The 14,072-nt window shown below is 52.7% G+C and overlaps 1 protein-coding gene and 1 pseudogene across 10 annotated transcripts in view; both read right to left on the reverse strand.

Annotated features, from left to right (window-relative positions):
• Positions 1 to 831: 831 nt before the first annotated feature.
• On the reverse strand, positions 832 to 4,356 carry LOC148163452 (uncharacterized; annotated as a pseudogene).
• Positions 4,357 to 4,554: 198 nt separating this feature from the next.
• The window catches only part of ATP6V0A1 (ATPase H+ transporting V0 subunit a1), a 61,722-nt gene continuing 52,204 nt past the window's right edge, over positions 4,555 to 14,072 (reverse strand). For 9 of the 10 annotated variants that reach the window (XM_028093974.2, XM_028093973.2, XM_028093978.2 and 6 more), the window contains 3 exons: positions 10,939 to 11,056; positions 10,451 to 10,622; positions 4,555 to 4,760 (listed from right to left, as the gene is read on the reverse strand). In XM_028093974.2, coding sequence (XP_027949775.1) covers positions 4,667 to 4,760; positions 10,451 to 10,622; positions 10,939 to 11,056 — 384 coding nt within the window. In that variant the 3' untranslated portion in view covers positions 4,555 to 4,666. Of the gene's footprint in view, positions 4,761 to 10,450; positions 10,623 to 10,938; positions 11,057 to 14,072 lie in introns of those variants that run through there. The other variant, XM_088028263.1, reaches the window with a different exon arrangement.

Here is a 14,072-nt window from a genome sequence, read left to right on the forward strand (position 1 = left end):
CCACTAGATCCCCCAAGTTCTGCTTAGCCAATGACCTGCCAGTCCGGGTCTTTTCTGCTGGGCAAGGGAGGAATTTCTCCCTGTGGAAGCCCCAGGTCTCCCGTGCCCTGCCCCATTTTATTGATATAGATCATAAAAGTTTACTGATTTAAATATTCAATTCGGGGGTGCCTGGGTGGCTCAGTTGGTTAAGCGTCTGCCTTCGGCTCAGGTCACGATCCCAGGGTCCTGGGATCGAGCCCCACATTGGGCTCCTTGCTCAGCAGGGAGTCTGCTGCTCCCTCTGTCTGCAGCTCCCCCTGCTTAGGCCCTCTTTTTGTCAAACAAATAATCTTAAAAAAATAAATGTTCAATTCAGTGTTCAATTTTTTTTAGCAAATTCAGAGTTGTGCAACTGTCACTATAATCTAATTTTACATTTTCATCATTCCCCAAAAGAAACCCGGTATCTATTAGCAGTCACTGCTGCCATTTTAATCCAGCCCCAGCCCCATCCAGCAGCCAGTCCTAGGTAACTGCCCATCTACTATCTGTCTCTATGGATCTGCCCATTCTAGACATTTCACATAAATGGAATCACACATTATGTGGTCTTTCATCTGGCTTCTTAGCATAATGCTTTTGAGGCTCATCCATGTTGTAGCATGTATCAGTACTAGACTCCTCTTCACCATAGACTAATACCTATCATATGTATGGACAGGCCACTGTTTGCTCATCTAGTCACCAGCTAATGGACATCTGGGTTGCTTCCATTTTGGGGCAATGACCAATACCACTATGCACACCTGTGTACAAGTTTGTATGCATTTTTCCCCCCATTTTTCTTGGGTAGATATGTAGAAGTTGAATTGCTGACTCATGTTAATTCTATGTTCAACATTTTGAAGACCTGCCAGACTGCTTTCTGCAGGAGCTACACCATTTTCCATCCCCCTCCCCCTTGCAGTTCCAATTCCTCCACATCCTTGTCCACACTTGTTAACTGTCCCTTTATTACTGCCTTTCATGGTGGGTTTGATGTGGCAGATCCTCTTGTAGATTTAATTTGTATTTCCCTAATGATGTTAAGCATCTTTTCATGGGCTTATTGCTCATTTGTGTTGTTTTTTTCCTAAAAATGCCTACTTAAATCCTTTCATTTTTTAAATTAAAAAAATATTTTTAACTTTTTTAAATACTTTTTTAAAGATTTTTATTTATTAGAGAGAGAGCGTACAAGCCAGGGGTGGGGGCAGAGGGAGAAGCAGACTCCCCGCTGAGCAAGGGGCCCGATGCCGGGCTTGATCCCAGGACCCTGAGATCGTGACCTGAGCTGAAGGCAGCCACTTAACCGACTGAGGCACTCAGGCGCCCCTTAAGATATTAGAGTAATCTCTATACCCATCATGGGGCTCAAACTCACTGCCCCGAGATCAAAAGTCGCACTCTACTGAGCCAGGCACCCCTAATTTTACCTTTTAAATTAAGGTATTTATAATTATGACTGAATTGTAAAGTTCTTTATATATTCTAGAGATATGTCCCTTATTAGATATGATTTGCAGTTTCTCCCAGCGTGAGGGTTGTTTGGATTCTGTCCTTTAAAGTACAAAGCCTTGTAAGACTAAGGCCCTTATCTTTGTTTTTAGATTTATTTTATTTTAGAGAGAGCGAGCGAGCCTGTGCGTATGTGGCAGTGGGAGGGGCAGAGGGAGAGGAAGAGAGAAGCCGACTTTGTGTTGAGCACAGAGCCCAATGCAAGGGCTTGATCTCATGACCCTGAGATCATGACCTAAGCCGAAATCAAGAGTTGGATGCTCAACTGACTGAGCCACCCAGGCAGCCCTAATCTTTAATCTTTTTTTTTTTAAGATTTATTTAAGAGAGAGAGAGAGAGAGGTGGGGGTGGGGCAGAGGAGAGGGAGAGAAACTCAAAAGAAGACTCTGCGCTGAGTGCCGTGCCTGAGATCAGGACCTGAGCTGAAAACAAGAGTCGGACGCTTAACCCACTGTGCCACCCAGGCGCCCCTCTTTAATCTTTTTATCGCTTTGCTTTTGGTGTTGTATCTAAAAATCATCACCTAACCCAAGCTCGTGAAGACATTCTATAATTTCCCCTAGGAATTTTAGTTTTTAACTTTTACATTTAGGTCCACGACCCACTTTGAGTTAATTTTTATATACAGTGTGGGGGCTGCATTCCAAATTTGTTCTTTCGCACGTGGATACCCAGTTGTATAAATACCACTTGTTGAAAACTGTTCTTTCCATGCTGGATTGTCTTGGCCCCTTTGTGGAAGCTCAATCTTCCACAAAGTAAATCTACTTACTTCTGGACTCTCAATTCAATTCTGTTCCACTGAGTCCAAATATCTATTCCTTATTAAGCCTCCCTTTTGAGTCAGTAACAGAGCAGAGGCTAAAAGAGCTCCTCCACCTGAAGTCCCATCCTGGACTGCTCATGCGTGGAGCCAGGTGGGGGTGCTGCACTCAAGGGCCTGTTCCAGGGCAGGTGGCCTGCCGGGGAGGAGAGGGCTCAAGGATAAGGAACATGAAACAGGGTGTTCCTGCCCCCCTCATCCCTCCTGGAGCAGCGGCTGTCAGCCCACCGCTCCCATTCTGTATACGTGCTGCCGAAACGAGCACCCACTGCTCCCATTCTGGCTCAGCCCCTGTCCTGGAGGCCCCAGGAGGAATGGGGAGGGAGGGCATGGAGGAAGAATGTGGGTGCCTTACATGGCAGTCAGAAGGGAGACGGCGCCCTCCCTGCCCACCCTGCCTGCTGGCTCCTCGGCCGCCTGCCTACCTCAGCACCTCACATTCTCCCGCTGCCCTGAGGAACCCTACGCAGAGCCTCTACTTACACCAAGGCCAAGGGCATCAGGGCTCAAAATATCCAGGCTCCTGAGTCCTGGAAAGCACACTTGGAGACAAGGGAGAGGTGGGTGGGCAGATGCCCAGGCCCCCTCATGCCCTGCTGTCTGGGTGGGTGGGGCAGGAAAGGAAGAGGAGGTGGGGTCCCCAGGTCCCCTCCCCACCGGAGACAGTATCTGAGAAGCTGCTCGGCTCGAGGGAGGGGAAGGCACCCGGGAAGCTTGAGAGGTGAGAATTTCACAAACTGCCGGCCTGCAGCTGTGGCCTCTGATCACAGGAAAGCAGACGTGCTGGAGGAGGGGCAGGGGCCTGCAAATAGGGGCTGTGGGCACAAGGATAGGTAGCCTCCCTGGTAGGGTCAAACACACTTTATTCAGCACAGGAATGTGTGAACACAAGGGCCTTGGGCAGGGTTCCTGACAAAGAGCTCTGCTTCAAACTCTGCTGTACCCAGAGCAAAGTCGTCATGTAAACCACCGGGCCCAAGGGGCGGGGCTCAGCACAGGGTCACACTGGCCAGCACATGGGGAAGCTGGGGGTGGGTGGTCCATGCCCAGGAGAGTCGTGAGCAGCTTTAAGTAACTCACTCAGAAAAGCCAGGGTGGGAGGAGGGCAGGGGCCTGGCCCATTCAGGGGATTATCTCCACCACTGGGGGCCCCAGGGTTCAATTTAGCTGAAGCAGCCAGGGCTGCTGTGTCAACACATGATTCAAAGGCCCTAAAAGCCATAGCCCTGGGGGTGACAGGAGAGGTGGCCCGTGGGGGGGGCGGGGTGCAGCTCTCACAACCAGCACACTGCAGCCCTGGCTGTTGCCTCCAATCCACAAACTGTAAATGGCACCAGCCTTCACTGCCCAGGACCCCACTCCCTTGACTGGGGTCCCCAGTGGAAGTGGGGAGGGGCACGGGAGGGCAGAGAAGGCAGGTCTGCAGGCTGAACCACCCTGGATGACTATGGTCCTGCCCTCAAGACTCATGATTGGGGGTAGGGGAAGGTCTTGGGGTCTGCACCAGGCAAGAGCAGCGGTTCGAACCCTCTGCCCAGGGGCGCACAGCTTGGCCTGAGAAGCCTCCAACCATAGGAGGCATCCAGGACCTCTCTGCTCAGGTCACTCCCGCCTGTGCTGTTATGCTGGGTACATACAGGGGCAGGGGGAAGGAGGGGATTCTAGGAGGGAGGAGGAGAGGGTGTGGTTAGGGAGGTGGTGCTGGGCACCCTGGGACCCTTGGGAGTGACAGGGAGAAGCCGCGCACAACGGCACAGATGGATTCCCGATTAACAACTGTTCTGAAGACCAGAGGGGATGGACAGAGGATAGACATGCCATCTTACTGGACCTACCCCTGCTGACCCAAGAATGGGGTGTGTTAAAGAGCACCCCTGCCCCTAACCAGTAACTAGAGTGGCAGGAAGAGGGGGCTCAAAGTCTGAGTGTGGATGGTGACGGCGCTCCCTCCATGGGCTTTGGGCTCAAATGTAAAATGCACAAACTTGTTCATCACCAGGGGACACAGAAGGGGCTGTCTCTGGCTGGACGGAGGCTGGGAGGGCAAGGCTGGTGCCTAGTGGGAAGGAGTGACAGCCAGAGCCCGGCTTCTCTCTACACTACACATGAAGGTGGCGGTGGCAGGGGACTCAGGGAGGGACGGATTTATCTAAATGACTCACAGGCGGCTGGGGGAGGGGTGGCGGGGATGACACAAACGCCCTGATACCCAGGGAACACAACCAACAGGCAAGAGGAGCACAGGTAACCACTGTGGAGGGAGTGAGGAGGGCAGCCTGCCGGCACACAGCCCCACGATGGGCTCACTCGTCAAACTTCCCTTCCCGAATATGCTCGAAGGAGAAGGGTAGGAACTTGAAACCGGTTCCGCTGTAGAATTTATTCTGGAACTCCACCCTGGGGAAAGGGAAAAGGAAAGTCATCATTCCACAGTATCCTTTTGGGATTTCACAGTTGGCTAGAAAGATGCTCTGACCCTCCTCCCCAAGGCCTCGCTTTCCTAGCTCAGCTTGGGAAAGCAGCTTGGCCTTCTTCCACCCACCCAGCCAGAGCTTGGCCTAGTTCCCACAGCGCACACAAGCCCTGCTTCTGAAGGCAAGAGTGCCGCATAGCTCCTCCCTGGTTTGTCCTCAGTTCCTGCTCCTTCCTGCTAAGCACTGTGTGTTTATGCAAAACTCTTTGTCTAGCCATGTGCAAAAGAAGTGCCCTTGGTTTGAGTCTCTAAGGGCAATGTAGAGATTAACCACTGGACTCCCGGCTGGGGCTCAGGGGCTTGAGGCCGAACTCTCAGGGAAGCCCCTGGGCGGCAGCGAGCTCAGCACCAGGGACTCTGGCAAGTGCCCTTGTTTTCTAGTTTGTTTCTTTTCCTTGCAAGAGGAAGGAGAAGGGAGGGTTTCGAGTAAACGCTGGAGGCTTTGGGGAGGAAATTCCCAGGAAAGGGGCGTGGGGGGGGGGGAGTCTTCTCCAAGTAATGGCAAAAATATTCTCCAACTACAAGAACATCTGAGAACGAATTCTTCTCTCAGGGGCTGAAAGGAAAAGCAGAGCTTCACCTCCCTTCCCAGGCAGTCCAGCATCCAGCGCTGACGGTCTCCCTGGGGCCCTTTCCAACTCTGAGGGGCAGGAAGACAGCACTCCTGGAAGCAGAGCTGGACTGCAGGCTATACTTCCCCCTGCATACTCCCTGGCTAGCTGCCCAGTAACCAAACCACCACCAAATATGGGCAGAAAAATGCATGATTCAGAGGATAAAAAAGCCAAGGAGAGCTGCCCTGAGGAATGGTTTCCACTCAGCGCTGAGTGACCCTGAGGACGCCAGAAGGGCAGAAGGATGGGCAGGGCTGGGAGCTGGGGCCCGCTGCAGGCAATGGTGCTCACGCAGGGCACGGTGGAAGGCCTGTCAGCTTCGGGGGTCTGTCTGTGGTGGCCCTCAGAGGTCCTCAGAGGCCCCGTCAGCCCTGGGGTGCTGGCTGAGGACACTGCAGAGCTGCCGGCTCCACCCCCTGGGGAGAAGAGGTGAACAGAATTTTCTGTGTGGGCGTAAGAACAGGCAGCCTTCTCCTCCCAGCCCCACATTCCAGGGCCTGGGCCAAGGTCCCAAAGCCTCCCAGACTCTGGAGGGGTCCCTGGGCCAAGGGAAAATAGGACCTGGGGGAAGGGGCTTCAAACTGAAGTCAGTCACAGGATTCCTGGCAAAAGCAATTTCAACCCGGGATCTGGACTCGTCCCCATATCCCAACCCCCTGAGAAGTCCTAGAAGCTTTAGCTATTCAGGCCTCCGTTGGGGGAATTAGGTGGGGATGGGGTAGGTTCCTGCCTCTCACCCACTGCTGTCTGGTCCTTCACGTTGAGTAGGCTGTTTGCATATGGCAAGGGCATTTCTGAACAACTGGAAAGAGACTGGTAAGTCCCGTTTGCATTCCACAACATTTATCGAGATGGTGGGCAAGTCATCTTAGGGTCTGCTCGGGGTCCAGAACTCTGAGCCCCAGGGCTGGCTAATCACACAAACAATTCGAATTCCAAACTGGATGAATGGACTAGAAGCTTCACAAGTTTTCAGATGCCCATGGGCTCACCATCCTTCTCTCGGCATTCCTCTGCATGCCTCATCTACCTAGGGGGCCCAGTGGGAAGGAAGGGCTACACGTGTCTGGGATGCAGGTGCATAAATTCTGCCAAGTGAGCCCACGGGCGGTCCCTCTGACACATGGCCTGACACCACCTCTACCACCAGCCACTGCCTGTGGTTAGACTTAGGGTGGCCACCACCATGGACACCTCACGCATCTCAGGGTCAGCCTGACTTCACGCCCCTTCTCGGCCTCACTTACCCCAACCTCCCGGAACAAAGCTGGAAAGCAATCTCCCGATCAGACTCCCCACCCACCCCTCCCTCCCAACCAGGGAAATGTGTACTTCCTGAGAAAGTACAAACATGAAGTTCTTTGCGCCAGGGCCTTGCTCGCTGCCCAGCAAGTTCCTCTTATTTTAGGAGCCTGCTACACCACCCAGGGAGCCTCCAGGGCCCCACCATGCCCCAAGCCACCTCTAGAATTCCACAGTTGTGAGGAGGGCCTCAGGAAATTTGATGGGTTTCTCGGACACCCCTTCTCTTCCAGCCGCAGTACTGGCAAAGGCCACCCAGTGACCCCGAAGGCTAAGTGGGAGTCCCCGGAGCACTCACCACTGCTACGTAATAGGAAACCTTGTTTCCTTGAGTGAGGGAAGGGGAAAGGAGTCCTGGGTCTCCTCCCTTTCCTGGTGGGGGTGTGAGTGAAAAGAGGCAGTTTTAGGAAGATGATCCTAGATGGAGCTGCTTCTCTGGCCCTTTCTGCCGCTCTCTGAGCAGTCCAGGGCCTGGGACACACGTCTGTCTGATGGCCCACATGTCAGGGCAATGATGGCAGCCAGGAACTACACTTCAGGTGTGCTTTCTTCCGGGCCAGCCATTCCCGCAACCGTCCCGTGGTATCCTGCTGTGGCGCCACTCCATTCCTTATGACAGTTTGGTCCCCCCTTCCTTTGGCCTTCAACCAAAGGAGTTGGGAGTTTGTGAGTGTGCAAGTGTGCACATTGACACGTCTGTGGAATCTGCTAAGAAGGGATCTGGTTCCTGAAAGTGGGCCAGGGGGCAACAGTCTTCCTACTAAAAAGTCAGTCTGGTGTCCACAAACTGACAAATCTTATCCCTGCCTTTGCCTTTCCTGAGGAAGAAAAGACAGCTAATTACAGTAGGCAAAAATAGACACATAACTTAGAAGGAGACGAAATCAGCAGGTTGGGACAGTAACCTTTCACTCTTGTTTTCAAATATACCCCCCACCTCCTTTAGGACCGCACATGAATCTCAGACTAGTGGTTTGTGTTTGTTACCAAAGCAGACGTTGTTGTTCTTGTCCCCGCTGAAGACATCCAGAACTTTTATAATAGGACAGCCCTTGCATCAGGATCAGGAAACCCCAGCTGACAGCCAGGGGTAAAGTGACAGGTATGAGGACGCCCAGGCTGGACCCCAGGAAAAACAGCAGCAATGTCCCACAGCCGTTTTCGGCAGGACCAGCTGTCCCCAGCCTCACAAGCGGGCCACAACTCAGAATTCCTGCAGACCTGGGGGACAAGAAGGCCCAGGGTTCCCTGCAGTACATCCACATTCGGCCAGGAGGGGGAGCACGAGCACCTGTTTCATTCACTCCCTACAGTAAAGGGCAACGCTCCAAACGTGCCTCCAACAACGGATTCTGAAAGCCGGACAAAGGAGTTTCGTGTTTCTCTTCTTTGTGATACCTCTACTATCCAAACAAACCAACCCACAAGTTTGTCTGACAAGCTCATTCCTTGAAAACTACAGGCATTCAGATGTGCCTCCCCTAGGGGGTCTCCCCTCTCTAAACACTAAAAGCAGTTTCTTTACAAGGGACCATGGCCAAGATGCCCTCTCCACAGGGCAGCCCACTTCCAAGCAGGGCGGCTGCGATCTGCACTTGAACACAGTTTATGATGAGCCGGGGCACTGTGGCAGGCACCTGGCATGCACATTATTTCCTATTTATCACCACAACCATGTTACGTGGATACCATCCTCTCTTCACCTGAAAGTGAGGTTCAGTGAGGTTAAGTGCTCTCCTCAGGGTCACCCAGCCAGGGACAGCAGAGCTGGAATTTGAACCCAGGTGGGCCTGATTCTGAAGCCTGCTCTCTTGTCACTCATCAGGTCCTTGGGCTCATTCATGGGGCTATGGGAAGACACCTTCATTTGAAGGCCACAGGTAAGCCTGAGGGAGACATAATCCTTCTGGCCACAACAAAACATGGCCTCCCAGGCTGCCTCTGCTTACTGTGGAGATTAGGCCCAGGCTCCAGCAACCTTCCTCACCCTGTGGTAAGCCTGGCTCACTGCTCTGACAGTTCTGACCCAGCACCAAGACTGCTCCCCAGCCCGCGCAGGGAGGAGGCTACAGGCTCCCCACTTGGGTTGGGATTCAGGTGGGGTAGCAACTGGCCTCTCGAGCGCAGGGCTCAGGAGACAGAGAAATGACTAGGGAAGGAAGGAAGAAACAGTGAGTCACAAGAGGCTGGTCACACAGACATTGCCTCATACCGAGTGGCTGAGGAAGTGTGCTGGGGAGAGAGTATGCTGATAAGCTGAGAACAGGGTGGCATGCCAGCAGTCTGAGTCACACAGCGCTCCTAACCTCCTGGCTGGACAGTAGATAAACAACAGCTGGGTGGGGAGGAGGGCGGCAAGGAGGAGGAAGCCAGCCAGAGGACGGGTTATTTTAAAGGAGCTTTTGAGGGAAGAGTAAGTCCCAGTTACGCCCCGCCCTTCCATGCCTCACATTCCCCTCTGTCATTTAGAATAGCAAACAGTTTGTCTGACAAGCCCATTCCTTGAAAACTACAGGCCCCTGAATCTTTGAGGGGGCTCAGCATAACCAAGTCAGAAGGAAAACCAAAGATAAGGGGAATGGGGCAGAGGATCCTTGGGTTCAGGTTTAGAAAACGGATGTAACGAGACATTCTACACACTCTCTGATCTTGAGATCATTAGCACCACAGACCATCTCGTCTAGGAGTTCCTAAGGTAGGGTCAGTGAGTTTGTGACCCCCCTAAATGGGTAAAACTATTGGGGGGGATGTTTCTCTAGGGAGAGGGCCCAGAGCTTCCAGAGACACTGGGGTTTGAGACCCAAAAAGAGAGGGAGAATCACAACATAAAGGAGGAAGTAGAGACTCAAAAGAGGGAGGGCTTGAGGTAGGGAAGCCAGATAAAGTACAGGACGCCTAGTTTTTAGTATGAGTATGTCCCATGTACATTTGGGAAATACTTTTACTAAAAAAAAAAAAAATTCACTGTTTATCTGAAATTCAAATTTCACTGGATGTCCTGTAATTTTATTTGCTAAATCCGACAATCCTACCTTGAGGTCATAGGGTCACTGCCTGGACCAGACCCCACCTCTCCCACCCCCTGGGACTGAGCTAGCTCTCTCCAGGCAGAGCCATTAAAACCACAAACTACTTTAAGGAAAACAAACAAATCCAAACCTGCCCTTCTGAAGAAGATGCTTCAGGGCACTGAGCTACACACTATGGAACCAGGAACCTCCCCTACCCACATGGAGCTGCCAGGGCTCCTACCCAAAGACACTGGTACAATGACAGAAGGGGGACAAAACTGGGGTACAGGGTGCTCTAGCACCTTCCTGGACTGCAAATCTATTCCAGAGTTGCTTCCATCGCCCTGAAGACAGGAGAAAGTTTAGCCAGAGCAAAAAAACCCCAAACAAACCAACAACCTCAGCAGGTCTTTTAAGCCATAATCAAGAGCAGTGAAGACGGCTAAAAAGGCAGGGAGAGGGAATCTGACAACACCCACCAGAGAATTCTCCCTTGGGGACTCTGAAGAGTGAGCTGTGCTTTTCTGTGGAGGTTTCCTGATGCTCACTCCTAATGTAGGTCCTTGGGCATAATGATGTGAATGAAAGCAGACACTTCCTAGTGTCTCTGGATTCTGTACAAGAGCAAAGCTGCCCTCCGTGCAGCTAAGGATACATCCCCAGCCCCCCGAACTCGCTGCCGCTCACCAGTGTAACCGCAGCGCGTGGAGGAAGGCCGAGAGGCCCTCCATGATCAGGAGGATGGCCACAGTCAGGGTGGCAAAGGCGGCGAAAATGAAGAACAGCGCCAAACCTCCTGCCAAGCTCTTCACGCTAAGGCCGATGTGGATCACCATGGTCCAAAGCACCTCAGACAGCTCTAGGGAATGCAGAGAGAAAGGACATCCGGTTCAGTCTGGCAAGAGGTGCTGTGGGCCTTCCATTTTGCTCTGCTGTCCCTCACCTGAAGTGTTTGCTGGGCCCTGGCTTCCTGCAGCCTTAGTGGGACTGCCGTGCATAGCTAACCTGGCAAAGGCACTGGTCCTCCCATTTGGATGTCTTTCTCCCGGGATTCAGGAGTCTGAGTAATTCCAGAACCCTTATATGTTATTTCTACTCTACTTAAGCCCTACATTTGAAAGAGTGCCCAGAGAAGGGGAAAACCATAATTTTCAACCTGAGAGAAATAGACTCACGCGCATGAGCGAGGCTGAGGGCCCAGAGCCGCAAGTAGGAGGCAGTGTTAGAGATGCAGCCCAGGCAGTACTCGATGGTGTGGATGGCCTGGTGGACCATGGTGTCCCCAAAGTCAAACTGTCATGGAAGGAAACCAGAGAGAAGATATAAGGCTGGGAGGGGATGTGTAGATGGTGCTGTGGCCACTTGGTGCTTTGGGCCTGGGTCTGAGCGCCAGCACTAACAGCTACACGGGCCAGGAACCCCCAACGTTGAACTCAGGTGGTGGTTTCAGCTATGCTATCCCCAGAATTCCTGCCTGGCTTAGCCCCCAACTGGGACACCCCATTTCCCTTAATTCTCTACATTTTAATGACCTCCATCTTAATGAGATGATTCTCAACACATTTGTTTTTTTCTTCCCACTAGGCTGTAAGCTCAAGAGTGGAATGTATGCCGAGTTAAGAGCACTCAGAGAAATGGACTGTCTGGACTCGGGACTCTTAGGGCCCTGCTGCTGGGCCTCCTCCAGCTGACTTCCTCCTTACAGTGCTCGAGGGAAGCACCCTGCTCTGAGTCATGAGAGCAGAAGGGCTTTCCCCGGCCATGCTTCAGGTGACAAGCTATCAGGCCAGAAGCTGCCGAGGCAACACTAAGCCTCTACAGTCACTCCACTTATTATTCTTAGAACCTGCTGCGAGCAAGATAACCTTTGTGTGTGTGTGTGGCTTGAGAAGATGACACAGGGAAATTCTGACAAAAGTTTTCCAAAATCCTCCAGTTGACTGAGACCACACGGAACATCTATTGTTTTTTTGTTTCTGTTTTTCTTACGCTCCCTTTCTCCCAGCTTTCCTTCCCACATCAAAAACTGTTCCCAGAATAAGGGGGTAGAGCTAGAACAAGCTTGCAGGAGTTCACATGCAGCCCGCTCCAAGCCTGGCCGGGAAGAATTACCGGCATGCTCTAGAGGCGCGCCAGGCACACTTCCAGGCCTTCCCCCACCCTGCCAGGTGGAGCAATCAGCCGCCAAAGAGCAGGAGGCGGGCCCTTCCCGGGCTCCGCCCACAACCCCAGAGCACAGGGCCTCCCCGCCTGCCCTGCCTTCAGCTCAGAGTCTGTTTTTCACCAGTTTCTTTCAAGACTCACATGACCACTCCCAAAGGACACAAGAAATGTCTCTGGAAATTGCATGAGGGCAGGACGAGAGAAGGACCTGGCTGGTAAAGCGCTAACAGCCCAGGCCTCAGGGGTGCGGCCAGGAGGGAGAGGGGCCAGCTCCAACACGCCATCTTTGGGCGACTGCCTCAGTTTCCCTTACCTGACCATCTACACTGAGTATTTCTGGGCTTTTCTTCTGCAACAGGCTCTTCAAGCCTCCTAGTTACCCTAAAAACTAGGGTAATCCTCATTACCTCAATCCCAACAACGCTGCTAAGAGCTCTTTCCCACCAGTGCTGGCTGTCACCCCAGGGCCCATGCTCAGAGGAAAGAAAGGTCCCTGGCTCCCAGGAGCACTGGTCTCTGCTCCTAAGAGCTCCACGAAAGCAGGGACTGCTGGGTTTCCTGTAGAACCAGCCCCCTTTCAGCAGTTTTATTCTACCCAGAGTTCTTCCCAGAAGAATGGAGAACACACACAGAGGAAGCCTCCCTTCTGGGTATTACCCACACTCTCTGTACTTTGTCTTCTTCTCAACTTCCTGCTTTGTAACCTTGGACAAGTTTTCATCTCTATATAATGGGGGAAGACTATGGTGGGTGAGGATTTAGGGTGAAATGCAGTCAAGCACTTAGGAGCCTATCACTGCCTCAGGAGTCAGCTGTGACTGAGGACAGCTGCAGACTCCCAGTCTACACTCTCCTCCAGGTGCACGGCCCATCCCCTCCTCACCTCCTGGGCCCTGCCCTCCACCCTCTCTGCCCCACAAACCTGACCTTCCCCTGCACCCGCTCCCTTGCCTCCCGGGTGTGGGGTCTAACACATTCTGTGTCCTGACTCAGCCCCTGCAGTGTCTCCCACTGTCGCCTTTTCCTCCTCCCTCTGGAGATATTCGCCTGCCCTCGGTTTTCCTCCTACCTCCCTGGATGCTCCTTCCCAGTCTCCATCTTGGTTTTTCCTTAAATGCTGGAGGTCCAGCCTTAGCTCTTACACCTCTCCTGCAGCGCAGCCGCTCAAGGCTTGGACGGCCACCCGTAGGAGTGACTCCCAGATGGACACCTTCATTTCCGTGTTGACTGTTTCCAACTACCGTGCTACATCTCCTCCTATTGCACCACAGGCACTTCAAACTCAGTGCCGCCCAAACTCATTAATTATTCTCCTCTGACCCCACCGGGACCTACTTCTACTCCATGTCCCATGGAGTAGGGCCCCCGGCACCCAAGCCTGGCAGTCAATCTTGAATCCTCACTCTCACTGCCTACATTCATTAAAGCCCTGGGACCTGTAGCTCTAACTTCCTTGATCTCATTATCCGTCCCTTCCTTTCCAACTCCCCTGCAAATGCCTCACTTCACTTCAGGCCTCCCAATTCTTTCATGACTCGTATCAGACTAGCTGGTCTCCATGCCTCCAGACTGTGACCCCTCCCCAATCCAATATCCCCTAGAACACCCCCACTAGAGCATTTCAGCAATGCCCCCTGAGTGGCTCCTTGCTATCCAAACACTCTACCGCTGTGTACTTGTTTATGCCCAACACATGATGGGCCCACACGCCTGTCTTTCCGATAACTATACACACTGATGGGTCTGCATTCCCACCCAGTCCCCAGAGACTCCTGCTTGACTGGACTAAGTTAGCAACAATCTCCTCAGGGAATCACTTCCTGGTCTCCTCTTCTCCACCCCACCCCAGTGCTCATCAGGTGCCCTCTTTCTGTGTTCCCACAGCATCCTGGGCACACCTTAATCACACCATCTGTCACCCAGACTGTTTCCTCAATTTGGCTGGGAGTTCCTTGAAGGCAAGGGCTATGTTTCTCTTCCTGCAGTTTCTGTAGCACCAGAGTGCTTGGCACATAGAGGGTGAATGAATGAATGGGCGGGATAAAAGAATTATGGATGGGTGGGTGGGTGGGATGAATGAACGGGTGGGTGGGTGGGATGAATGAACAGATGGATGGGTGGGTGGGATGGACAGATGGACAGATGG

Source organism: Eumetopias jubatus, unplaced genomic scaffold (assembly GCF_037043125.1).
Source record: "Eumetopias jubatus isolate StellerSeaLion01/CBP00866 unplaced genomic scaffold, mEumJub1_p1.0 scaffold_10, whole genome shotgun sequence".
NCBI classification, from domain to species: domain Eukaryota; kingdom Metazoa; phylum Chordata; class Mammalia; order Carnivora; family Otariidae; genus Eumetopias; species Eumetopias jubatus.